General features: G+C 51.0%; 1 protein-coding gene across 3 annotated transcripts in view; it reads right to left on the bottom strand.

Annotated features, from left to right (window-relative positions):
- NCOA6 (nuclear receptor coactivator 6) overlaps positions 1 to 25,649 on the bottom strand; it is a 1,612,994-nt gene that overhangs the window by 336,463 nt on the left and 1,250,882 nt on the right. For all 3 annotated transcript variants that reach the window (XM_069652283.1, XM_069652284.1, XM_069652285.1), the window contains exon 11: positions 15,503 to 18,781. In XM_069652283.1, coding sequence (XP_069508384.1) covers positions 15,503 to 18,781 — 3,279 coding nt within the window. The remainder of the gene's footprint in view (positions 1 to 15,502; positions 18,782 to 25,649) is intronic.

Raw genomic sequence — 25,649 nt, 5'->3', positions numbered from 1 at the left:
AACTTGTTCTTCGAGGGGATTGGGTCCTCCGACGTATTCCATATCTATGACAGACTCCCAAAGCAGTACCAGAGCAAGGAGGAGGGAAAGAATTTATAAACAATTTTAGAATAGCCAATCAAATAGCAGAGCAAAGGACCGCCTTGCCAAAGGCCAGATCCTGCCCTCTGATGGAATCGAGGGAATAATGCCGTACAAATGTATGTACTGAAGCCCAGGTGGCTGCATCACAGATGTTGCGAATAGGAACACCCCTCTGCAGGGCAGTAGATGCAGCCATGCCCCTGGTAGAATGGGCCCGCAAGCCAGCCGGTGAGTCCTTACCCGCCAAGCGGTAACACTCCGAGAAGGCCAAAACAATCCAGCGGGACAAAGTCTGTTTCGTCACAGCTTGCCCCAAACGCTTACCAGCGTAACCAATAAAGAGCTGATCATCCACTCTGACCCGGGACATGCGTGAAACATAAAAGCTTAAAGCTCTCCTAGGATCAAGCCTATGGAGCCTCTCCTCTTCCTTACCAGGATGCGGAGGAGGATAGAAAGCCGGAAGAACAACCTTCTGGGCTAAATGAAATTCCGTCACTACCTTCGGAAGAAAAGAAGGACGAACTCGAAGGACAACCCTGTCCTTGTGAAATACAGTGAAGGGTGGCTTAACTGAAAGTGCCTGCAACTCACTCACTCTGCGAGCGGAAGTAACCGCAACTAAAAACACAGTTTTCAGAGTTAACAGCCTCAAAGGGCAAGAATGTAAAGGCTCAAACGGAGCACCCATAAGAAACCTAAGAACAAGGTTTAAATCCCAACCGGGCACCAGGAAAGGTGACGGAGGGAACACATTAGTGAGCCCTTTCAGAAACTGTGAAATTAAAGGGATCTTAAAGTAAGAACACTCATCAGACGAGCGCTTAAAGATGGACAGCGCTGCCAGGTAACCTTTAATGGTACCCACTTGCAAGCCCCTGTGGGCCAAAGAAAGCAAAAAGGACAGAACCATGGGGATGTCACATGCAAAAGGATCCACATTCCGAACTCTGCACCAGTCGCAGAACTTACGCCAACGGCAACGGTACAGAGACTTAGTTGCTGGCCTTCGGGCCGAAAGCAACACCTCCATCACGTCTTCAGGGAGGTCCCAATCCCTATACCTCAACCTTTCAGAAGCCAAGCGTGAAGGTTGAGGGATCTGACCTCTGGATGGAGAACCAGACCCCCCTCCCGTGAGAGCAGATCGTCTCGGTAGGGAAGACGACGTGGAGGGCAGATGGACAAGTCGAGAAGGTCCGGGTACCACGTCCTCCGAGCCCACGCCGGAGCAATGAGGATCATCCGGGAACCGAACTTCCGCAACCTCCGCAGCACTTGCTGGATGACGGGGACAGGAGGAAACGCGTACAGCAGCGGGAACGACCAATCCACCACGAACGCGTCTCCTAAGGCCCCTCTTGGAGGAAATTCCCGCGAGCAGAACCTCCCGCACTTCCGGTTGACACTGGAGGCGAAGAGATCCACTTGAGGGGTCCCCCAAAGGGCGAAGATCTCCAGGAGAATCTCCTGAGCCAACTCCCACTCGTGAGAGATCGCGCTCTGCCTGCTCAGAGCGTCCGCCGTCACGTTTTCGACTCCGGCCAGATGAACTGCCGAGACCGAAACTTCCTGCTGGATGGCCCAGAACTCGAGCTGCATCGCCTCCCTGCACAGAGGAAGTGACCCTGCCCCCCCTTTTTTGTTGAGGTAGTGCATGGCCACCGTGTTGTCCGTCAGGATCAGGACACTCTTTCCTCGCACAGTAGGCAGAAAAGCCTTCAGGGCTAGCCTGACGGCCCTCAGCTCCAACAGATTGATATGGAGTCTGGACTCCGACGGAGACCAACGACCGCTGACTGTCAGCTCGTTGGCATGAGCCCCCCATCCCGTGAGGGATGCATCCGACACGATCGTCACCTCCGGCCAGGGAAGCCAAAATGGAGCCCCCTTCATCAAGTTGCCTTCGACGGCCCACCACAGAAGGTCCTGGGCGACCGAGGGCGGCACCTGAATCGGGTCCGACATCCTGCCGGAGGACTGCGACCATTGCATCTTGAGTGCCCACTCCAAAGATCTCATGCGCAGGCGAGCCTCTGGCACCAGAAGAATGCAGGATGCCATGAGGCCGAGCAACCTCAAGAACTCGAACGCTGGGAGCGTCTGGGCATGCTGAAACTTGTGCACCATCTGCTGAATGTGAAGAGCCCTCACCTGGGGAGGAAAACACTGCCCCAGGGAAGTGTCGAGCACTGCTCCGATGTACTGGAGCCTCTGCGTTGGCGTCAAATGGGACTTCTTTAAATTGAGGGAGAAGCCCAGCCTGTGGAGGGAGTGGCAGGTGACGGACAGATGATCCAGGACTTGCTCGGGAGAGCTCCCCCTGATCAACCAATCGTCCAGGTAGGGGTAGACGTGAATCCCCCTTGCCTGAGATGCGCTGCCACCACCACCATGAGCTTGGTGAAAACCCTCGGGGCGGAGGTCAATCCGAACGGCAGGACCCGAAACTGAAAGTGCGAGTCGCCAACCGCGAACCTCAGGTACTTCTTGTGCTTGGGATGGATCGGCACATGGAAGTAAGCATCCTTGAGGTCGAGTGACACCAACCAGTCCTGAAGCTGAAGGGCCTGGAGGACTTGAGAGAGAGTAACCATCTTGAACTTGTCCTTCCTGAGGAGTTTGTTCAAACCGCGCAAGTCCATGATGGGTCTCAATCCCCCGTCTTTCTTGGAAATCAAAAAATAAGGGGAATACCATCCCTTGTTCCTCTCCGCTACAGGCACCAGTTCTATAGCGCCTTTCACCAGCAGGGCTTGAATTTCCTGCGCAAGGAGCGGATCCGGACACTTCAAAGAGAGGTTCCCCGGTGGATTGTCGCGAGGCCTGTGCCGAAAGGGAAGACAGTAGCCGTGGGCTATGATCTCCAGAACCCACACATCTGAAGTAATGGCTTGCCACTCTACAAGATGCTGCGCCAGCCTTCCCCCAACCGGCGAACCATGGGACATGGCCTCATGACTGAGTAGGAGCGGCTGCGGCGTTACCCGAGGGCAAAGAGGCAACTGCCCGAGCGGCCCTGGCACCACGGGTACCCTGTCGTCCACCTCTGGTACCCCTGCGTTGGCCTCTTTGACTGCCAGCTCCTCTCGCTCTACTGAAGGATGAGTAATAGCGAAAGGAACCACCCCTCCACTGCTGTCCCCTAGGACGAAAAGGCGGAGGCTGGCGAACTGCAGCGCCCAACGACTTCGCTGCAGCTTTTGAGGTCTGCAACCTCTCAAGGCTCTCGTCAGCCTTGCTGCCAAAAAGGTGTTCACCATCAAAGGGCATGTTGAGGAGCCGGGACTGCACATCAGGAGCAAACCCCGACTTCCGCAACCACGCAAACCTGCGTATCACGGTGCTCGCCGCCATGGACCCACTGACGCATTCAGCCAAGTCCAGACCCGACTGAACGGACTCACACATGGCATCCTTACCATCCTGGACCATAGCAAGGAAACCCTCCCGTTCAACCCCTTCGGGAATATGTTCAGCCGCTAACGCAACACAGTTCCACAGAGTGTGCGTGAAACGTGACAAGGCACAAATGGAGTTGGCCGCCTGAAGCGCCATACCACCAGAAGAAAACACTTTCTTCGCCCAGCCATCAAAACGTTTGTCGTCCCTATCAGGAGGGATGGTAGGGTACGACGCCTGCTTTGCCGGGGCCGTGGCCGCCTGCACCACCAAACTCTCCGGAGTGGGGTGCCTGGTCAAGTAGCAGGGGTCGCTACTGGCTGGACGGTATTTACGCGACAAGGATCTGCCCACCGCCGGGAGACTCTCCGGAGCAGTCCAAGCCGCCGCCACCCTTCTCTGTAAAGCCATATGGAACGGCAGTACCGGGTCAGTTGGGGGACCAACATCAAGGATGTCCGTCAGATCATCCTGCACAAACTCCCCTGGGGGAGCAGACCATCCCAAATACTCAGACACCCTAGCCATAAGGCGCCGGTACGAGGAATCGGCATGGGAGCCAGGCTCAGGCCTACAAAAGTCCACCTCCGGGGAGGTGTCCAGTCCACTGGCATCATGCAGTGACTGCCTCAAATCGTCAAACTGACTATGGCCCGAGACAATTTCATCAGGCACCAGACTAGGAACCAGGCCATCAGAATCCTCATCCGCCTCCGAAATAAATTCCAAGTGGCGAAAAGGCACCCGAGAGTGCTTGCTCTTAACCAGAGCCTTCCTAGGGGGTACACCCGTGACACGGGGCACCTCCGACACGAAAGGCGTCGATGGCGTCGAGCGAATCGGCGCCGACGCCGAGAGGAACGGCGTCGACGAAATCGGCGTCGACGTCAGATGCAGCGCCTCCAGTATCGGCGGCGTCGACACAGCCCTCGAGGCCGGAGCCCCGAGCGTGTCCCTCGACGACCTGAACGTCGACGGCCTCGACGACTTCCTCGAAGCCGGAGCCTCGAGAAAGCCTGTCGACGCCCTCGACGCCTCAGACGTCGACGTCTTCCTCGAAGACTTCACAGGAGCACACGGTCTCGAACGCGTCGAGGACCGGGACCTGGAACGGGTACGGCGAGAACGAGCCTCCTTGTCCGAACGGGACCGCTCCCGTGACTCGTGCCGACCACTCTTGCGAGCGGCGTCTCTCGACCTCACACGGCCGACCCCACTCGGGGGCGCGGACGGCTGAGTACCCTGCGACTCAAGAATCGCCAACATTTTCTTCCCGAAGGAAGCCCATTCCTCCGGCGTCGCACGGCTAGTGGGGTAACCGACGTGCCGGGCAGAATCCTCGGAAGAGGACCTGGAAGGTGTGATGCTGGAAATGCATCAGAGGGACAGGGCCTCTGAATCCTTGTCCTTTTCTGCCTTTTATCGTGTGTTCTGTTATGTTTTCTGCCCAGGAGTCCATTTGGGACTCCTGGCAGTGCAGCTCTCTCTTTTGGTTTGGTGAACAGACCCATGGGATACCCTTATGGCACCCCTGGGTAGGGGTACAACCCTGTGCCCCTAGTGTATGTTTTTGGGCACCTGTGGGTGGCCCACAGAGCAGGGTATGGGCTGGTGGCAGCTCCATGCTGAATTGGACAGGTGCTCTGGGTGTCCTCCATTTTGGGATACCCAGGCCCTGCCATTGGGATCAGTTGATTCCTGATAGAAAACAAGATGGCCCCTGTGGCCTCTTGCTTTCTATGGCCTGTTGTCTTGTTTTTCCCAAAGTCCTGGGAAGCCCTGACTCTGTACCTTCCCCCTGACTGGCTGTTGGGTGGAAGTTCCATATATGGTGTTGTTGTGAAGGCCCAGCTAGACTGACTGGAGCCTTCCCTTTGACTGTATGTTGTGGGTACCTCCTGTGGGTGGGACCTGGGTGAATGGAGTGTGTGACCAATATACACTTCTTGTTGTGGTTGTCTGGTTTCTGGCATGTGAGACAAAGACTGAGACAGCCCTGCCCGAAACTGGCCTGAATGCAGTGTGTAGTGTTGAATGGCTGGGTACTTGTCCCAATCCACATTCCTTGTTGTGAGTGTCTGAAAGGGAGGAGTGTGGCCTGAATGCACTGTGTGCCTGATTGGCTGACTGACTGCATGAATGCCCTTCTGTGTGATTGGCTGCTGTGTGTGTGCCAGCAGTGTGGATGAGAGACAGAATAGTATATCTGGGGACCTCTCACCACTGGAGATTGTTCAGGAACGTTCAGAAGCATTCAGAAGCTGAGTCTCCACTCAAGAGTAACTGGATTTGCTGATCCTCGACGTCCAGCTGGAAGAAGAAGACTTGCTGTGGCATTTGCTTCGACCGAAACTGAAGGTTGTCGAAATCGTCGAGGACTGACTCGAGAGAGGACCTGGTAAGGCGCCCTCTTCCCGTGCTCCGAGGGACCATCGAGCATCGCTGAATCTTCGCCGAAGCGCCCTGGAAGTCAGACCCTCGAAAGGCTGCCGACCCGAGACGGGACCGCCGAGGAGATCGAAGTGAAGCACCCGGACATCGACGCTGTCGAAGTCCATTGCCGTCGACCAGGGTTCGCAGGTCTGTGTAACCGCTGGAGGCCCGTCGAAGTTGTGTTGCCCAGCCGTGGGAACCACTTGACGCCGTGCCGCCGACGACCGGAGCCGTCCGCTCCTTGCCTAAGAACATTTGCCTTGAAGGACTCCCTCGTCCGCATCGTCGACCGCTTTGTCCCGCCGGAGAAAGTCGAGGACGACCAACGCGCCGAGGAGAATCCGCCGGTGGGTTTCCCGCCACCTCACGACCCCAAAGACTCGAGCGACTCGACGCCCTTGCTGGGCTTCCATCTCTACAATCTTTGCGGTCCAGAACTATTGTCATCGAGGTGCCCCGCACACCTCCGCCTTGCAGGACGCCGACGCCCCGACGCCGACGAGCACCGCTCGGACGAAGCTGCCGCCTCTCTGACATCGTTCTACCTCGTTTGTCGACGGACGTTCGACGCCCCGTGCCTCCCGCTTGAAAGGGAAGGCATTCAAGAAGGGCCGTCGATTCCCCGTCGCCGAACCCCGAGGTCTTCGACGTTTCTCGACGCCACTCGACGATCCGTGACTCCTGCCTTAAAGGGGGTCATTCAAGAAGGATCTGTCGACGCCTCCTCGAAGAACTCGACTCCACCAGGTACATTGGGGGGGTAAAAACATTGCAGGAGAGAATAAGACTATTGAACAATATATGGAATGGGCTTGTGTTATATCTCTTTATTTTACAGGTTGCCCAGGTGGGGGGATCTCCACACAGAACTGTGTCCAGTAGCAAGGGCCAGTATTCTGCCTATTGTTTCAACCATCTTTTATCTCTCCTCTCTCTATTGCTGGTTTCCTTCTTATTGATCTGTGTGCCATTTCTACAGTATTATGAATGCACTTTAATGAGGTCTAATATTAGTGGTACCACTTTAGAATTGTAGGTATTTACCATTATTGATTTTCCTGAGCACAAAGTGCGTTATTGTGATAAGTGTACATAACCCTTGAATATTAATTATATAAAGACTGTGTTTTCAGTAATACAGTGTGTGGACATTCCTTTGTGGGGGCTTGGGGATACACTGTACTTAAGAACCAGCCTGCATCACCTCCTGAGAAGCTAGGCCTTGATTGCTCGCCCATCGCTACCGTATTAGAGAATCTTGGCTGGGGTCCTCTGTGCCTCTCCTCTACCATATAGAGAGCAGAAGTACAGACCCCCCCACCGGTCTTTACAAAGCTGGTGGCCAGCGGTGGGATGCTTATGGTTTTAAGACTCAGTGTATAACCGTGCCACTTACAAAATATCCGCACTTTATTAGATTAAGGTTTGGGTGTGTACCAAATAACTGCATTACAAGCAATGGAGTCCATTGCAAATGGTAAATTGACTCGGATGAGCTTAGAGGCTCTCCAGAGTGCTTGTGAAGCCAGGGAGTTAGACTTTGTGGATAAGTCTAGGGCTGAGCTGATAGCTGCCCTGGTGGACTACCAGACTGATGGTGAAACCCTTGATGAAGGGGGGGATGCAACCAGTGAGGACTCTGCCCCTGGGGTTGTCGCTAAATCTGTTTCTGGGAATGCCACCATTCCTGCTGCCTCTGTTCCAAACCCCAGCAATTCCATGGAACTTGAGTTATTGAGGATGAAGTTAGCCTTTGAATATCGCAAGTTGGAAATAGAAGCTGAGCTTAAGAAAGAGGAGCTGGCACAGCAAGTGGAACTCAAGAATAGGGATCTTGAACTCAGAAATAAGGACCTTGAACTCAAAAGCCAGGACACTGAATGTCAGAGAATCCAGCTAGAGAAAGCTAGAGTGGAGACTTCAGCTAGATCCAGTGAGAGTGTCAGGTCCCCAGCCACCAAGTTTATGAAAGATTTGGTTGGTGTGTTTGTGGAGGGTTCAGATATCCTCCAATGGATTGAAGCGTTTGAAATGGCTTGTGCAATTCATGATGTAGATAAAAGAGATTGGGCTAAGTGTTTGTTAAGCAGAGTGCCTCAAGCTGGATATGACTGTATTCTGAAGCTGGGTGTGGAAGAAAGGGGTCAGTATGAGTGTATGAAGTCTGCTTTGATTGCCAAGTTCGGCAAGACACCTACCCAATACCTTAAAAGGTTCAGGGAATTTAAGAAAAGAGAGAATGTGTCTTGGGTTGACTGGGTGAGTACTGCGCACATGAACATGATGGGGTGGATTGATGGATACAAAGTGAAAACTTTTGTTGAGTTGTCCCACCTCTTGTTTTTTGAGCATTTTTCTGAAGCCTGTTCACCAGAGCTGCGTCAGTATGTGGCTGACCAGAACATTTTGGACCCCTTTAAGCTGGCTAGGTTGGCTGACAAGTGGGTCTCCCACCGGGTGTCCCCTAAGGACTCCAGTGGGAAGGACAAGGACAAAGAAAAGGGGGCCTCTCAGAAAGCTGAGGAGTCCCAAAAGCAGTCACAGTCGGGTAAACCAAAACCTTCCTCTCCTAAGACCCAAAAATCTAGTGGGGATAAGTCCTCTGTGGGTGGGAATAATAGTAGTGGTCCACCTGCTGCAAAGCAGGTTCCCAGTGGTTCCAGTACCGTACCCCGCACTCCTGGCACTTGTTGGGATTGTGGGGCTCTGGATCACAAAAGGGGTGACCCCAAGTGTAAAGGTAAGGCACTTGGAGTACAGGCTGTCAGCCTGACCTACCCTTACCCCGTGTCTGAGGTGGAGGCCACTGTCCTCCCCTCCTCTACAGGAATCACATTTGGTGCTCCAGTAGAGATTTCCTTAGTGTCCCTTGGGGCCTGGGACCAGTACGCAGAAGTACTGGCAACTATCCCGCAGAACACCCGTAGGTTTTTGAGAAGTGTCCTCTTGAATGGCCAGCCTTCTACTGGTTTGAGAGACACTGGGGCAAGCATGACAGTGGTGGACAGGACCCTGCTCAAGCCAGAGGACTATGAAGGTGCTCCTCTGCAAACCACCAGATTAGCTGGTGGGCCTCCCAAATTATCACCTGTAGCCTTAGTCACACTCATGATTGGCGACAAGACAGCGAAGCTTCCTGTCCTGGTTCAGGACAATGTCCCTGCTAACATTTTGTTAGGGAATGATCTAGTAGAGTTGGGGTTGATCTCGGATGGTCTTCCCATGACTGCTGCTGCCGTCACTAGATCACAGGTGACATCGGGTCTGGCTGTGGGTCAGTTACCCGAGCCAAAGGCGAGGCCTAAGGCAAGAAGGAGGAAGACCAAGAAGGCCACCCCTGTGGGGGGAGCACCTTCTCTTCCTGCTGTTCCGACAGCACCCATTGGGATCCATGCTCCGGACGGGCTGGGTCCAGTGGAAAACCCAAACTCAACTCCTGTGGGAGAAGAGACAGAAGACTCTCCTGTGGGAGAGGTTCTTAACCCGGAGGATCATCCCGACCTTCAATGCTTGTTAGCTGAAGGGGGACCCTCCCGGGCGGACTTCTGTAAAGGACAGAGAGAGTGCCACTCTCTCGAGGGTCTGAGGAAACAGGCCCTGTCCCAGGCACAAGGTGAAGTGCCTAGGACATTCAAGATTTATTGGGAGGGTGAGCTCTTTGTTAGTGAGCCCACTAAGCCTGAACCTGGTGCCCGCAAGAGGTTGGTGGTACCCCAGGTTTACAGGCCCTTCCTACTGCAGTTGGCGCATGAGGTGCCCTTGGCTGGTCATCTTGGGACTAAGAAGACTAAGCAGAGGCTCTCTGCCCATTTCTACTGGCCACGGATGGGAGTAGAGGTGGAGTCCCACTGCAGGACCTGCCCCACTTGTCAGTTGTCTGGCAAGACTGGAGGCAGGGTCATTGCCCCACTGCAGCCATTACCAGTGGTTGGCACACCATTTGAGAGGGTGGGCATCGACATCGTCGGTCCCCTTGACCCTCCCACTTCAGGTGGACATCGGTTCATCCTGGTCTTGGTAGATCATGCCACCAGGTACCCTGAGGCAATACCCCTTCGGACTGTTACTGCCAAGGTGGTTGCCAGGGCTCTCCTGGGCATTTTCACCCGTGTTGGATTCCCCAAGGAGGTTGTCTCTGACAGAGGGTCCAACTTCATGTCTAGTTACATGAAAACCATGTGGAAAGAGTGCGGGGTAACCTACAAGTTCTCCACCTCTTACCACCCCCAGACCAATGGTCTGGTTGAGAGATTTAATAAAACTCTCAAGGGCATGCTAGGTGCTTTGGAAGAGCCCCTAAGGAGGAAATGGGATCTCCTCCTGCCATGCCTGCTGTTTGCTTACAGAGAGGTACCTCAAGAGGGTGTTGGTTTCAGCCCCTTTGAGTTACTCTTTGGACATCCCGTGAGGGGGCCCCTCGCCTTGATCCGAGAAGGCTTGGAAGCCACCCCTCCAGGTCCCGCCAAGCAAGTGGGGGACTATGTGTTAGGCCTCAGGCGGAGGATGACACAAATGATGGGTCAGGCAACAGCAAATCTCAAGGCCAGCCAGGAATTGAATAAGTACTGGCATGACATGAAAGCTTCGCAAGTGGATTGGACTCCGGGACAGGAAATCCTTGTGATGGAGCCTACCAAGCCTAGAGCTTTGGCAGACAAGTGGACTGGACCCTTCAGGATCATCTCCAAGATGGGCGAAGTCAATTATCTGGTTGACATGGGAGCCTCTGGGGTAGCCCCCCAGGTATTCCATGTCAACAGGCTCAAGCCTTTCCACAGGCGAGCGGAGGTCTCATGTCTCTTGCTAGCTTCAGGGCAAGAGGAGGATGAGAGTGAGCCCCTTCCTGATTTGCTGCATAGCAACCCTCAGGATGGCTCAGTGGAGGGAGTACAACTCTCTCCAGATTTGACAACAGAGCAGCAGAGGGCCTGCAGGGCTTTGCTCCAGCAGTATGCCTCTCTGTTTTCACTGACACCGGGCCTTACACCGTGGTGTAAGCACGAAATTGACACTGGTGACAGTGTGCCTGTCAAAAGCAGGTGCTACCGTATGTCAGATACCGTCAAGAACCACATCCAGGCTGAGGTCGCCAAGATGTTGGATCTGGGTGTTATTGAACCCTCAACCAGTCCCTGGTCCAGTCCAGTGGTCCTTGTCCCCAAGGCAAGTTCCCAGGCGGGTACCAAAGATTGGAGGTTCTGTGTGGACTACCGAGGAGTCAATGCCGTCACCAAAACTGACGCGCACCCATTGCCCAGGGCTGATGAGCTCGTGGACACCATAGGTGCTGCCAAGTTTGTGAGCACCTTTGACCTTACCTCAGGCTATTGGCAAATAGCTCTGACGGACCATGCCAAGGAAAAGACGGCTTTCTCAACACCTGAGGGACTCTACCAGTTTAGGGTCATGCCTTTTGGGTTGAAGAATGCCCCTGCCACCTTCCAGAGATTGGTCAACCATGCGCTCAGTGGGCTGGAAGCCTTTTGTGTGGCTTACTTAGACGACATTGCCGTCTACAGTTCCCCCTGGGAAGAGCATTTGACACATCTGGATAAGGTGTTGCAGGCCTTGAAAAGGGCTAACCTCACTATCAAGGCCACCAAGTGCCAGATAGCTCAGGGGAAAGTTACCTATCTTGGTCATGAGGTAGGAGGGGGTCAAATCCAACCTCTCTCCAGTAAAGTACAGGATGTACAGAACTGGGAGACTCCCACTACTCAAACCCAGGTGAGAGCCTTTTTGGGCCTCACTGGGTACTATCGCAATTTCATGGCAGACTATGGAACCATAGCTGCACCCCTGACAGCGCTAACTTCGCCCAAACAGCCTAGGAAGGTTAATTGGACCGAAGACTGTCAGAGGGCCTTTGATGGCTTGAAAGAAAGTCTGTGTAGGGCACCTGTGTTGTGTGCGCCTGACTACAGCCGACCCTTTATCGTCCAGACGGATGCCTGCGACACCGGAATTGGAGCTGTCTTGTCCCAGTTAGATGACAAAGGGAGAGAACATCCTATCATATTCATCAGTAGACAACTCAAGGGTAGAGAACTTAGGTGGGCTACTGTTGAAAAGGAGTGTTTTAGCATAGTTTGGAGCCTTAGGCGTTTTAGGCCCTACCTTACGGGGTCTACCTTCAAGGTCCAAACAGATCATAAGCCCCTGAAGTGGCTTATGCAGATGAAGGGTGAGAATCCGAAATTGCTCAGGTGGTCCATTAGCCTGCAAGGGCTAGACTTCACCATAGAGCACAGACCAGGGAAGAGTCACGATAATGCAGATGGCCTTTCCAGAAGGTATGCTGACCGTCTGGATGAGGGTGTCTATCCCGTGGGAGATTAGACACCCTCCACCTCAGTCTGGGGGGGGCGACTGTGATGCTGGAAATGCATCAGAGGGACAGGGCCTCTGAATCCTTGTCCTTTTCTGCCTTTTATCGTGTGTTCTGTTATGTTTTCTGCCCAGGAGTCCATTTGGGACTCCTGGCAGTGCAGCTCTCTCTTTTGGTTTGGTGAACAGACCCATGGGATACCCTTATGGCACCCCTGGGTAGGGGTACAACCCTGTGCCCCTAGTGTATGTTTTTGGGCACCTGTGGGTGGCCCACAGAGCAGGGTATGGGCTGGTGGCAGCTCCATGCTGAATTGGACAGGTGCTCTGGGTGTCCTCCATTTTGGGATACCCAGGCCCTGCCATTGGGATCAGTTGATTCCTGATAGAAAACAAGATGGCCCCTGTGGCCTCTTGCTTTCTATGGCCTGTTGTCTTGTTTTTCCCAAAGTCCTGGGAAGCCCTGACTCTGTACCTTCCCCCTGACTGGCTGTTGGGTGGAAGTTCCATATATGGTGTTGTTGTGAAGGCCCAGCTAGACTGACTGGAGCCTTCCCTTTGACTGTATGTTGTGGGTACCTCCTGTGGGTGGGACCTGGGTGAATGGAGTGTGTGACCAATATACACTTCTTGTTGTGGTTGTCTGGTTTCTGGCATGTGAGACAAAGACTGAGACAGCCCTGCCCGAAACTGGCCTGAATGCAGTGTGTAGTGTTGAATGGCTGGGTACTTGTCCCAATCCACATTCCTTGTTGTGAGTGTCTGAAAGGGAGGAGTGTGGCCTGAATGCACTGTGTGCCTGATTGGCTGACTGACTGCATGAATGCCCTTCTGTGTGATTGGCTGCTGTGTGTGTGCCAGCAGTGTGGATGAGAGACAGAATAGTATATCTGGGGACCTCTCACCACTGGAGATTGTTCAGGAACGTTCAGGAACGTTCAGAAGCATTCAGAAGCTGAGTCTCCACTCAAGAGTAACTGGATTTGCTGATCCTCGACGTCCAGCTGGAAGAAGAAGACTTGCTGTGGCATTTGCTTCGACCGAAACTGAAGGTTGTCGAAATCGTCGAGGACTGACCCGAGAGAGGACCTGGTAAGGCGCCCTCTTCCCGTGCTCCGAGGGACCATCGAGCATCGCTGAATCTTCGCCGAAGCGCCCTGGAAGTCAGACCCTCGAAAGGCTGCCGACCCGAGACGGGACCGCCGAGGAGATCGAAGTGAAGCACCCGGACATCGACGCTGTCGAAGTCCATTGCCGTCGACCAGGGTTCGCAGGTCTGTGTAACCGCTGGAGGCCCGTCGAAGTTGTGTTGCCCAGCCGTGGGAACCACTTGACGCCGTGCCGCCGACGACCGGAGCCGTCCGCTCCTTGCCTAAGAACATTTGCCTTGAAGGACTCCCTCGTCCGCATCGTCGACCGCTTTGTCCCGCCGGAGAAAGTCGAGGACGACCAACGCGCCGAGGAGAATCCGCCGGTGGGTTTCCCGCCACCTCACGACCCCAAAGACTCGAGCGACTCGACGCCCTTGCTGGGCTTCCATCTCTACAATCTTTGCGGTCCAGAACTATTGTCATCGAGGTGCCCCGCACACCTCCGCCTTGCAGGACGCCGACGCCCCGACGCCGACGAGCACCGCTCGGACGAAGCTGCCGCCTCTCTGACATCGTTCTACCTCGTTTGTCGACGGACGTTCGACGCCCCGTGCCTCCCGCTTGAAAGGGAAGGCATTCAAGAAGGGCCGTCGATTCCCCGTCGCCGAACCCCGAGGTCTTCGACGTTTCTCGACGCCACTCGACGATCCGTGACTCCTGCCTTAAAGGGGGTCATTCAAGAAGGATCTGTCGACGCCTCCTCGAAGAACTCGACTCCACCAGGTACATTGGGGGGGTAAAAACATTGCAGGAGAGAATAAGACTATTGAACAATATATGGAATGGGCTTGTGTTATATCTCTTTATTTTACAGGTTGCCCAGGTGGGGGGATCTCCACACAGAACTGTGTCCAGTAGCAAGGGCCAGTATTCTGCCTATTGTTTCAACCATCTTTTATCTCTCCTCTCTCTATTGCTGGTTTCCTTCTTATTGATCTGTGTGCCATTTCTACAGTATTATGAATGCACTTTAATGAGGTCTAATATTAGTGGTACCACTTTAGAATTGTAGATATTTACCATTATTGATTTTCCTGAGCACAAAGTGCGTTATTGTGATAAGTGTACATAACCCTTGAATATTAATTATATAAAGACTGTGTTTTCAGTAATACAGTGTGTGGACATTCCTTTGTGGGGGCTTGGGGATACACTGTACTTAAGAACCAGCCTGCATCACCTCCTGAGAAGCTAGGCCTTGATTGATCGCCCATCGCTACCGTATTAGAGAATCTTGGCTGGGGTCCTCTGTGCCTCTCCTCTACCATATAGAGAGCAGAAGTACAGACCCCCCCACCGGTCTTTACAGAAGGCGACCGGTGACGGCGCTTCCGAGAATGCCTCGAAGAGGCTGAGGAGTGGCGAGACCCACTCCTAGAAGAAGACCGACGAGACTTCCGACGATGACGCGGAGAGTCACCCCTCGAATCATCCGTCGAAAGCCCCGCCGACTTCGACTTCCGGGGCTTGGACACCCGACCTACCGACAACTTCTTCTTACGTTCGCGTAAGGCTTTGGACGTGAGCGACAGGCAGTCAACACAGTCATCCGTGTCGTGGGCCTCCCCGAGGCACCAGAGGCAGGCGTCGTGCGAGTCAGTCACCGACATCTTGGACCCACACTCCCCGCACTTCTTAAAGCCCGGACGCGGGGTTGAAGACGAAGTGGAAGACATCGCCGAAATTCACAAACGAACAGGTTCGAAGAACCAGAAAGAACAGAACTCCAAAGAGACGAGGCTTAGAACCGAGAAACACGAAGCAACACGTTCGCGGAAAAAACGGAACTGAGGCTACAGGCGTCGTGCGTCCTACTTATCACATCGGATGACGTCGGAGGAGGTCCTAGACGTCGGCGTATCGACGTCATCGACGCAGGACGCAGACGCCGGAAAAGTTTCCGAAGCAGCACAGCTGTGGTGATTACCTGTCATAGATATGGAATACGTCGGAGGACCCAATCCCCTCGAAGAATCATATTTCCAACTGAGTCTTGATCACATAACTATCTTCTAGAATTGTGCACCGTGGGGAAATGTAATCTCTTTGGTCGTCATATCATAAGGCAATGTAAAAAATGAAACCAAGCATATAGGTGCACCTACCATTCTGTTGAGGAACAAGTTGTGGTGCAGCCGTTTGTTCTGTGAAGGAGAAGCCGCTCTGTTCATCTGATACACCTCCAGAGATACTTTTAGTGCTTGAAGAGGAGGGTCGAAACTGTGTGGTTAAAGGCATACTTGAAGGAGTGCTGTTTGATAAGTTTGCAGAGGTTGATGCAGAAGCGCAAGCTGTGATAACACTTAAGTTACTATGCCCAGAAGTGCCATGTTTCGAAAGACAGGTTGTCAACGATGAAGGCATTCTATTGTCCACTTCAATAGGCAATTGTTTTTTCCGAAGGGGGGTTAGGACTGTTAGTAACCCAGGACCTTCATCTACTGCCTCTAGAGCACAGAGATCATCAACTCTTTCTGGAGAATTAGGAGTCTTCTTGCCTGTTTTGTTCAATAAAATGTGACCAATTTTATCCAGCTTTCCTTTAAGTTTAGTAGATGAAACTGGATTCTGTCTGCTGCCAGCAGAGTTTTGACCAGATGCAATAGGAGAAAAGACCATGTTTGTGCTTTGCAGAGATGTGGCAACCTGGAAATGTGTTTCATTTGTGACGCATTCACTGGCCTGTCTAAAAGGGGGATGGGGAGAAACTCTGTGAAGCGGGGAAACTCGATGATGTGGAGAAACTCGGTGGTGGGAGGAAATGTGTGGGTGCGGAGATGACTGGGCATGCAACGGTGCTTGGGTGTGAGGAGAGGCTTGGGCATGTGGGGACACCTGGGGATGGGGAGAGACCTGGGCATGGGGGGAGGCCTGGGGGAGTGGGGAGGCCTGGGGGCGTGGGGATGCCTGGGGGTGTGGGGATGCCTGGGGGCGTGGCGAGGGCGGGGGGCGTGGCGAGGGCGGGGGGCGTGGGGAGGCCTGGGCATGAGGAGACACCTGGGCATGGGGAGAAGTCTGGGACTGAGGAGAGATGTGGGGGTGTGGAGAAACATGGGGAACTGGTGAAACATAATGATGGGGGGACACATTAGTAGAGGGAGAATGTGGAAGCTGGCCAGGGTTTGCAAGAGAGTTTATAACCAAAGGCCTGCTTGTAGATATATGGCAACCCATATTCGATACGGTGCTAGCAGCCGGAGGCACTGGTGAGAACTTCTGTGTCATATGCAAAGGACCAACCATTGCAACAGTTGGGGACATTAAATTGGAACTTGAAGGGATTGGTGCTGTAGGAATGGTACTCTGTTGTGAACCTTTTACCACCTGAATTATCGAAGAGGAGTTTATAAAAACAGGTGTAATAAACTGAGGCCGTGGGTTTGACTGAACAGTAGGCTTTCCCTCAGAAACAATGAGTTTGTTAGTAACATTAGGCATTCTCACTACAGTGGACATCAAGGTAGGTTGCAAATGAGACTTCATAGGGGTTGATGTGTTTGAAGATGAAGTAAGGGGGTTTGAAGATACAAAAACAGTTATCTGATTGGGCTGCACAGAAGTAGAAACAGAGGAAGGGGATGAAGAGACTGTCCTTTGAATGACTGCAGGGACAGTTTGAGAAATATTGGTACTAGTACCCCCCAAGTCTTGCCCGGGATGACCTGACTGGGCTTCAGAATTGTGAGGAAGACTTAAACGTATAGGGAAATCTTCTCCAGAAGATTGTTCTGGCACTGGTGAAATGGTATCCATGTTTTTTATTTCCTCTAGAGGTTTTAACAGTTGAGATGCCTCACGAGGTGGGATTGAGGGTTTAATAGTAACATTAGGGGCACCTGAATGATCAAGCAGTTGACTCAAAGATGTAGGTGCTTCTCTCATGGCTGGTGACGTCAGACCCTTTGCTTCTGCTGTACTAAGAATCTTGTGTGGATCCAAGGATTGACCATCTTTCTTTTTTTGCTCTTCAGAAACCATAATTCTCAACTCCTGGCATGGAATGCTTTTCAGTTCAACAGTAGCATGCTCCTTACCACTGTGTGCAATGTGGCCTTCATTGTCTTGAGGTGGTGCATTGAAACTTTCCTTATTGTTTTCAGGTATTCCACTCATAAGAGATGCTGAATTCATAAGTGAGGCTGAGAATGCAGAACTAGGGCCCCCAATCATTGTATTACTGGGAAAACCACCAGATGCCGTAGTCTGCATAGAAGCTTGCCCAAGTGCAATTCGTCTTTGCAACTCTAAGCTTTGCAAGACTATAGAGTTTTGTTGCGATGTCAGGGCTAGTTTAGCAGCTTTTGAATTCTGTCTGCCAGGGCTGGGTGTTGTTTTTCGGCTTGACCCAGGGCTGGACCTTCTACTATTGCTTGGGCTTGCTCGCTTAGTTCCACCAGAGTTTGTCTGCTTTCCTGCACCAACTAAAACAGTATCCAGCTTGTGTGCAGGAGAGGGTCCAAAGGAAGACTGATTGTTAATTGCAAGGTTGGAAGGGACCTGTCCAATCGCCTTTAAAGTAGTAGGATTCAAACCTTGCTGATCAAACCCTCTGTTAAGGTTAGGTCTGGGAGGTAAGGGTATATTTATCTGAGGAGGGAACAGACCTGCAATAGAGGCATTAAGTCTCTCTGGAGAGAGACTTATTTCAGAAGGCTCTGTGCTAGGTGGGCGGTTATTCGGTGTCTGAGGGTAGTATGGTCTTGGACTTGCCCGATTTGGCGTTTTAGGCCTTGAGGTTTGAGATGTGTTAGGTACATTTGTGTAATGGTGGTTGTGAGAAGCAGACAAAGCATTAGTTTGCTGCTGCTGTGGACTTGTACCCTGAGTAGCAGAGACTTGACTGGGCCCAGACTTGGACATACCCATCATTATCTGATTTTGAGAAATAACTAAATGAGGATTCATGCTATTTACAGCACCCGAAACTGGAGGCATTTCTGTTCCACTTCCATCTGGAAGACATGCTATAGTTCCATCTCCTGATGGTGAACTCGAAGGAATCTGTAAGCTATCTTGATAAGAGATCTTTCTTCCATTACCCCCTAAGGTAGCATTTATCTGCAAAGGCATTCGCTTATCGGGAGACGGAGGAATTGAACCAGGCCCTTGTAAGCTGACCATTACTGACATATTACCGCTTTGTTGCATGGGCATTCTCTGGCCATCTGAATTTAACTGGCCTCTTTGCTGGTGAATGCCTTGGGATACAGGCATTCGCAATGATTTCTGTTCCTGTTGCATCATAAGCATCATCATCATTTGCTGCTGTTGCTGTTGGTGGGACTGGGAAGACAAAGCTTGCTGTTGTTGTTGTTGTACATGTTGCATAAGCTGCGGCGGTATCTGCTGTAGCGTCCTTTGATCTACAGGTTGAGCCGGATAACCTAAAAGAAATATATCAATGCAGAATTAGAAAGCTGATACAAAATATATTCACATGTATTGATATGGGAAGGTGTTCAATGCAAGTTTATTTGTATTCTACCACACATTGCAACTCCTTTCAGATTTGTCTATGTTAGGATAGAGAAAAAAATGTATCTAGGCTGCAATTATAGTTTTCCCCCATGGGCATTTTCTCCATTTTGTTAACCAGTGAATAATTCCCTGGAGTGAAGCGAACAACATTAAAGTTATAAAATAAATGTTATTTTAAAGGCAAGGTCATTTTTAAACCCCGGCCTACCATGTAATTAGAACTCTGTTGGAGCCGCTGAAGTAGATCTAGTGCCTACCTACATATGTACGGTCAAATACAATAACAGACAGGTGTCAAACAACCCTTGAAAAAAAAGAAGGGGAATCACAATTCAGTGTAATTACATTAACCGTTGTTATAGCCACATTGGCCCTCATTACAAGTTTGCCGGTCCGGAAACAACGGTGCCGGTAAGTTTACCGTCACTTGTTTCTGGACCGGCAAACTGCGAGTCTGCTGGCGGGTGCCATTCCGCCCGTCAGGTCTGCCCTGGCGGGCAGAACGGCACCCGCCAGCAGTCTTTCACGGAAGCACTGGCACCGCTATTAACGGTGCTTCTGTGGTCCCCATTCCCGTGGAGTCCTATTGGGACTCCATGAGAATGGGGATCAACATTTTACTGGTGCCTGACTTACCAGACCGCCAGGGCTGTAATGCCCCGGTTATTCCGGCAAGTCAGGCGCCGGTAAATCATTACAGGTCCGGCGGCTACCTGCCGGTTTTTCCGGTATGGTTTCCGCCGGACTCGTAACGAGGGCCATTGTTTATCATGCCTGAAACTAGGGGTCAACAATTACCTTTCTGCAATTAAACTAACTCAAGATGCACTAATATTAGGACCCCTATAGAATATGATGAATGGCCGGCATATCCCCGAGAACAATCAAATGATTTTGCAAAACGTGCATGCCTAATATACGAGAGGTGACTTCTGTAATTCTACATGGTGTCTATTTAGATTATTTAGATATACCACCACTGTACGTGCTTTGACTACATTATTAATACCCTTCTCATTTCAAAACACCTTCCTCACAATATATTTATCATTTGTCATTAATGAAGATCAGTTAAATAGTTGAAGTTGCATTACATTGACACTTCCAGCGTAAGGGTGCTCGTCAAAGTCTAAAATAGAAGTCTTCAGTCCGAATCCTAATTGCCAACTGGCCCTACCACTTTATAAAAAACAAACAAAAAGGAGGAGACCAGGACACTGTATCGGGTTTGGCTTCTGCCTGGCCCAAAACCTGAGCGTTCAATAGTTCATAAAGTTTGAGAACAGTTCAGATCTTTTTTGCATACTTTTATACAAAAGAAAGGTTCTTCAATAGGTTTCTGCTTACCCCATTGTCTCTTGAGAGCAAGCCTGTGGCTCTTTCACTCCACAAAGTGTTATGGCTGTCTGGGAGATTTGTTCACTCTCGGGTATACATTTTATATAGATCGTTTGCTCACCCAGGTTACTCAGGCTCCCGTAACCTCGCCGGCTTCCCCAGTTTGGATGCAAAATGTTCGTATTGAACTCAATTTGGTTCACACAGGGCAGATGCCCCTTCGGGTTTCTCAGGCTCCCGCAGACTGTCATTTTCCCCTGCTTATGTGCAAAACGTTTGTGTCTCTGTTGATCAGATTCACACGGGCGCTTGCCCTTTCGGATGTTTGTATACACTTTATCGGAATGGCATAATGCAATTAAAGTATACATAAATGAATACATTAGACAATCATAAAAAATACCATGAAATAATAAAACACAGTAGTCCGGTCTGGGGAGTCCTTGACCTCGAGAGGGGTTACTCCCAGTGAGGTCCCACCTGGCCAGACCCCTAGGCAGTGGTCCTGCGGAGCAGGCTCACCTCCTTAGCCTCACACAGGGTATCTCCACTCTGGGGAGAAGGGAGGAATTGACCAGATACGTCACATACCCCTCCCATAAAATTAGAGGCTCCCCCCTTGATTGGGAGGTGCAAAACTACTTGGAAGGTCCAAATTGCCTTGATCTTTGTCTTTTCGATGTTCCACTGAGAAACAAAACGGTTGTAGATCTAAAGACCACTTCATAACTTGGGCATTCAAATCTTTCCCCAGACTCATCCAGGTCAGAGGGGAATGGTTGGTTACCAGCCGAAACTGTCTTCCTGTCAGATAGTATTTCAGGTTTACAATGTCCCATTGATGGCAGGCGCTTCAAGTTGGATGGTGGCATAAGCTTGCTCTCTGGGAAACAGCTTCCTGCTGGTGTACAAGATGGGGTGTTCCAGCCCATCATGTTCTTCTGAGAGCGCTGCTCCTAAACTGACCTTGTTTAGTTTTCTAAAATCAATGCAGAGCCTCCAACTCGTCTGGTTTTGCCACCAACACTATAGGCGAAGACCATGGACTCTCTGAGGGGCCAATGATGTTAGCATTGAGCAATTGCTGGGTCTCTGAATCTTCCTCTTTGCTTTTGCTTCCTGTATGGTTTTAGATTCACTGCTGGCCCAGGTGGAGTCCTAATATAGTGAAATTAATTCTAGATATGTTGCGGCCCTGGGTTTTCCCCATTTCCTAATGACCAGCTGTTAGGTGGAAGTTGGCCGGTTCTAAAACTATTCAGCGATGGCTGCAGGGAATCACTTGTTGTGATATGTAAAGGCCATCTTTTCCTACATCACCTCAATATGACAAACCCTTTTTTAAAGAAAAAGATAGGACCGCCTTGAGTACAGACAGCTTCTTCCAATATAACCCTCCCAAAGGGTTCGGTTATGGCTGCATCATTCCTTTGGGGCGAATGCAAGGTCAGGTATCTGGGAAATTTCTTTGGGTTCTGTGGGAGCAGCCTCCTCTCTTACGAGGTTGGCTTCCCCAAAGCCCACTGAGCCCCTTTCGATGTCTTACCAAGTGTTTACTTCTTGGGGTACTGGAATAAAGGATTTTTCAAGAATGCCTTGCACTACCGCTTCTCTTTCCTTAACTAAGCATGGGTCTTTCCCGTCATTATGGAGGATCACTTTTACCTTGCCTCTATAGTTGGAGTCGAATGCGCCTGCCGCTATTTAAGTGTGTTGCCAGGCTAGTCCAGCCTGGTTGCTTGTCTGATGTAGGTCCCCGGAGGGGTGGAAAGACTGAGGCCTATGAGTATTGATCGTCTTTTCTGGGGCAGGATAGAAATAGCCTCTACACTATATATGTCAAACCCAATGGATTGGGGAGTAGCTAGAGTAGGAGCTTTGGCCTTCTCATGAAGTTTCGTAAATATGAGGGGGTCCCCGGTTTATATCAGCCTGCTAACATCCCACTACTGACACCACATGTGGCATACCAGAAGGAGTCCACGAGTGTGCCCACAACACAGGCCTAATGACCTGGCTGAAACCACAACTTCCGCACCACTGCCGTGGCCATCAGAGGCAAGGTGAGTGTGTGCTGCCATTAGCCCCAGCCCCATAGACACTTTGGAAATATCCCACGCGTGCTTTTAAAAAAACATGTGGAACGCGGTATGTGCCTTGGGTCCCCGCCGGCCATGCTGTACTCCTGGCAGCGAACAGCCTGCCTCCCTGCCCTCCCATCCGACCTGATTGGTCTGTTACATCTTCATGACACCCCTTCCCAGGGCAGCCCCCTGCCCGGCAGCCCCTGCGGCTAAGGGCCCTGAGGCAACTGCAGCTCCTATAGTGGCGGCTCCAAGGAGTGTATGCAGGTGTCAGCAGGGGGAAGCCAGTGGCCAACCATCAACCAGCAACTACCATCAAAGTAAGTGTGGCATGAGTGGGGAGTAAAGCAATTACTCTACTCCAGAAAACCCCTGCCAAGCTACATTACCCTACCTCGAAACTGTGAATATTAACATGTGTCACACTTAGATAATATTGGGAACTCTAGCCTGCATTGCATCTAGATGGATTTGGGAATATTAGCATGTGTCACACTTAGAAATGTGAATATTTGCATGTACCACGCTTAGATAGATCCGTGAGCTTCAGGCTGCGTCACATCAAGATGAATTTGTGAATATTAGTATGTACCACACTCAGAAGAACAAGTTACTTACTAACGTTCTTTCGACTAGATGTTCCTCCCACGTATTCCTCATCTTGTGATAATTCGTTATCTCCAGCTTCGCTACTTTGGAAAAAAATGTTCTCGGCAGAGGGCGCTGTGCTCGAGGTCGTGGCGTCGATTGTCCCTCAACGTACTCCGTACTCTGTCGACGTCACCGATGGTATAAATAGCTCAAGCCACGCCCGTTGCTTCAGTTCTGTTTTTTCGATTAAATATATATAGGAGGAACACCCAGGCGTGCCCCATGACTGATACATTCTTCGTGAGAGGAAAGTGTAAGAAAACGTAAACTGTACTGTGGGGTAGGATGGGAGGGTCGATGAGGAATACGTGGGAGGAACATCCAGTCGAAAGAATGTTACAGTTGGTAAGTAACTTGTTCTTCGAATGGATTGTGTCCTCTCACGTATTCCTCATCTTGTGATAGGCTCCCATAGCAGTATCAATTTTTGGAGGCGGGAGTACTAATTTCAGTTTTCGTGGACAGAATGCAGAACTGCCTTGGCAAATAAACCCTTGTTAGAGGAGGCAGTATCCAAACAATGTTTAACTAAAGTATGCACTGTTTTCCAGGTTGCAGCTGCACAAATATCTGCTGCTGGGACTCCCCTCTTTAGAGCCGCAGAAGTAGCCATTGCCCTTGTAGAATGGGCACGAAGCCCACCTGGTGGTTCTTTTCCCGCTAATCTGTAACATTCAACTATGGCTAATATGATCCAGCGGGAAATTGTCTGTTTTGTTACAGATGAGCCTAATTTATTACCACTATAACCCACAAATAGTTGGTCATCTTGTCTCAATTTAGCCATCCTTGAGATGTAAAAACTAAGAGCCCTCTTGGGATCTAATCTGTGTAATCTCTCCTCTTCTTTGCCCAGATGAGGAGGAGGATAAAAGGTTGGTAGTACTATTTTTTGTGACAAATGGAAGTCTGAGACTACTTTTGGCAAGAATGAAGGTTTAACTTTCTTATCCTTATAAAAAATAGTATATGGTGGTTTGCATGAGAGAGCCTGAAGTTCGCTAACCCTGCGGGCTGATGATAGGGCCACAAGAAGGACAGTTTTTAGAGTCAAAAGCCTCAATGGACATGAGTGCAGAGGCTCAAAAGGTATGCAAGTCAAGAATTTTAATACTAAATTTAAGTCCCAAGTTGGTACATGAAAAGGTACTGCAGGGTATACATTAGTAAGCCCTTTTAAGAATTGAATTATTAACGGTATTTTGAAATATGAAACCTCTTCCGAGGAACGCTTGAAAATGGACAGCGCAGCAAGGTATCCTTTGATTGTTCCTATCTGGAGCCCCAGATTAGCTAGATGTAGTAGAAAAGAAAGCACCATTGGGGTGCCACACTGAAAAGGGTCCACATCCTTGTCCTTGCACCAGTTACTAAATCTGTTCCAGCGACATCGGTACAAAGATTTTGTTGCTGGTCTTCTGGCAGAAAGCAAGATTTCCATTACGTCATCCGGAAGATCCCAATCCTTGTATCTCAACCTCTCAGAAACCATGTGTGAAGGTTGAGTGTCTTGACCTCTGGAAGGAGAACCCAACCTTCCTATTGCGAGAGAAGAGCCTCTCTTTGCGGAAGACGTATTGGAGGGCAGATGGACATGTCCAGAAGGTCCGGGTACCACGACCTCCTGGCCCAATCCGGGGCAATTAGGATCATGGTTTTCCTGAACTTTCTCAACCTCCTGATTACTTGAGGAATCACGGGGACTGGGAGAAACGCTTACAGCAGTGGAAACTTCCACTCCACTACGAATGCGTCTCCCAGAGCTCCTCTGAGGAAATTCCCTTGAGCAGTACTGATCGCACCTCCGGTTGATCGCAGTGGCAAACGGATCCACTTGAGGGGTTCCCCAAAGGGCGAAGATCTCCAGAAGGACTTCCTGAGCCAGCTCCCACTCGTGAGAGACAGTGCTCTGCCTGCTCAGAGCGTCTGCCGCTGTGTTCTTCTCTCCGGCTAGGTGAACTGCCGATAGAGAGATTCCTTCTCATATTGCCCAGAACCAGAGCTGCATTGCCTCTCTGCACAGTGGCAGTGACCCTACTCCTCCTCTTTTGTTGAGGTAGTACACGGCCACCGTGTTGTCCGTCATCATCAGGAGATTCTTTCCCTGTACAGAGGGCAGAAAGGCCTTCAGAGCTAGTCTGATTGCCCTCAGCTCCAACAGGTTGATGTGTAGATTGGACTCCGATGGAGACCAACGACCGCTGATTGTCAGATCGTTGGTGTGTGCTCCCCACCCTGTGAGTGAGGCGTCCGTCACTACCGTTATCTCCGGCCATGGTTACCAAAAAGACTCTCCCTTGAGAATGTGGTTGTTGCAAGCCCACCATAGAAGATCATGAGCAACTGCGCTCGGGACTTGCAGAAGATCCGACATATTCCCTGAGAACTGGGACCACTGAGTTCTGAGTGCCCACTGAAGGGATCTCATTCTCAACCTGGCCTCTGGTACTAGGAAAATGCAGGATGCCATGAGGCGGAGCAACCTGAGAAAATCGAAGGCCGGTAGACGTTGGGCATTCTGAAACTTCGTTACCATCTGCTGGATGTGGAGAGCTCTCACTTCAGGAGGCGAGACTTTTCCCGATGAAGTGTCCAAGACTGCTCCAATAAACTGGAGCTTCTGGGATGGGATCATGTGGGACTTCTTGAAATTGAGGGAGAAGCCCAATTTGTGGAGGAAGTGGCAGGTGATCGAAAGATG

Source organism: Ambystoma mexicanum, chromosome 3p (assembly GCF_040938575.1).
Source record: "Ambystoma mexicanum isolate Mex_15411 chromosome 3p, UKY_AmexF1_1, whole genome shotgun sequence".
NCBI classification, from domain to species: domain Eukaryota; kingdom Metazoa; phylum Chordata; class Amphibia; order Caudata; family Ambystomatidae; genus Ambystoma; species Ambystoma mexicanum.
This window is presented reverse-complemented; position numbering and strand designations above follow the sequence as displayed.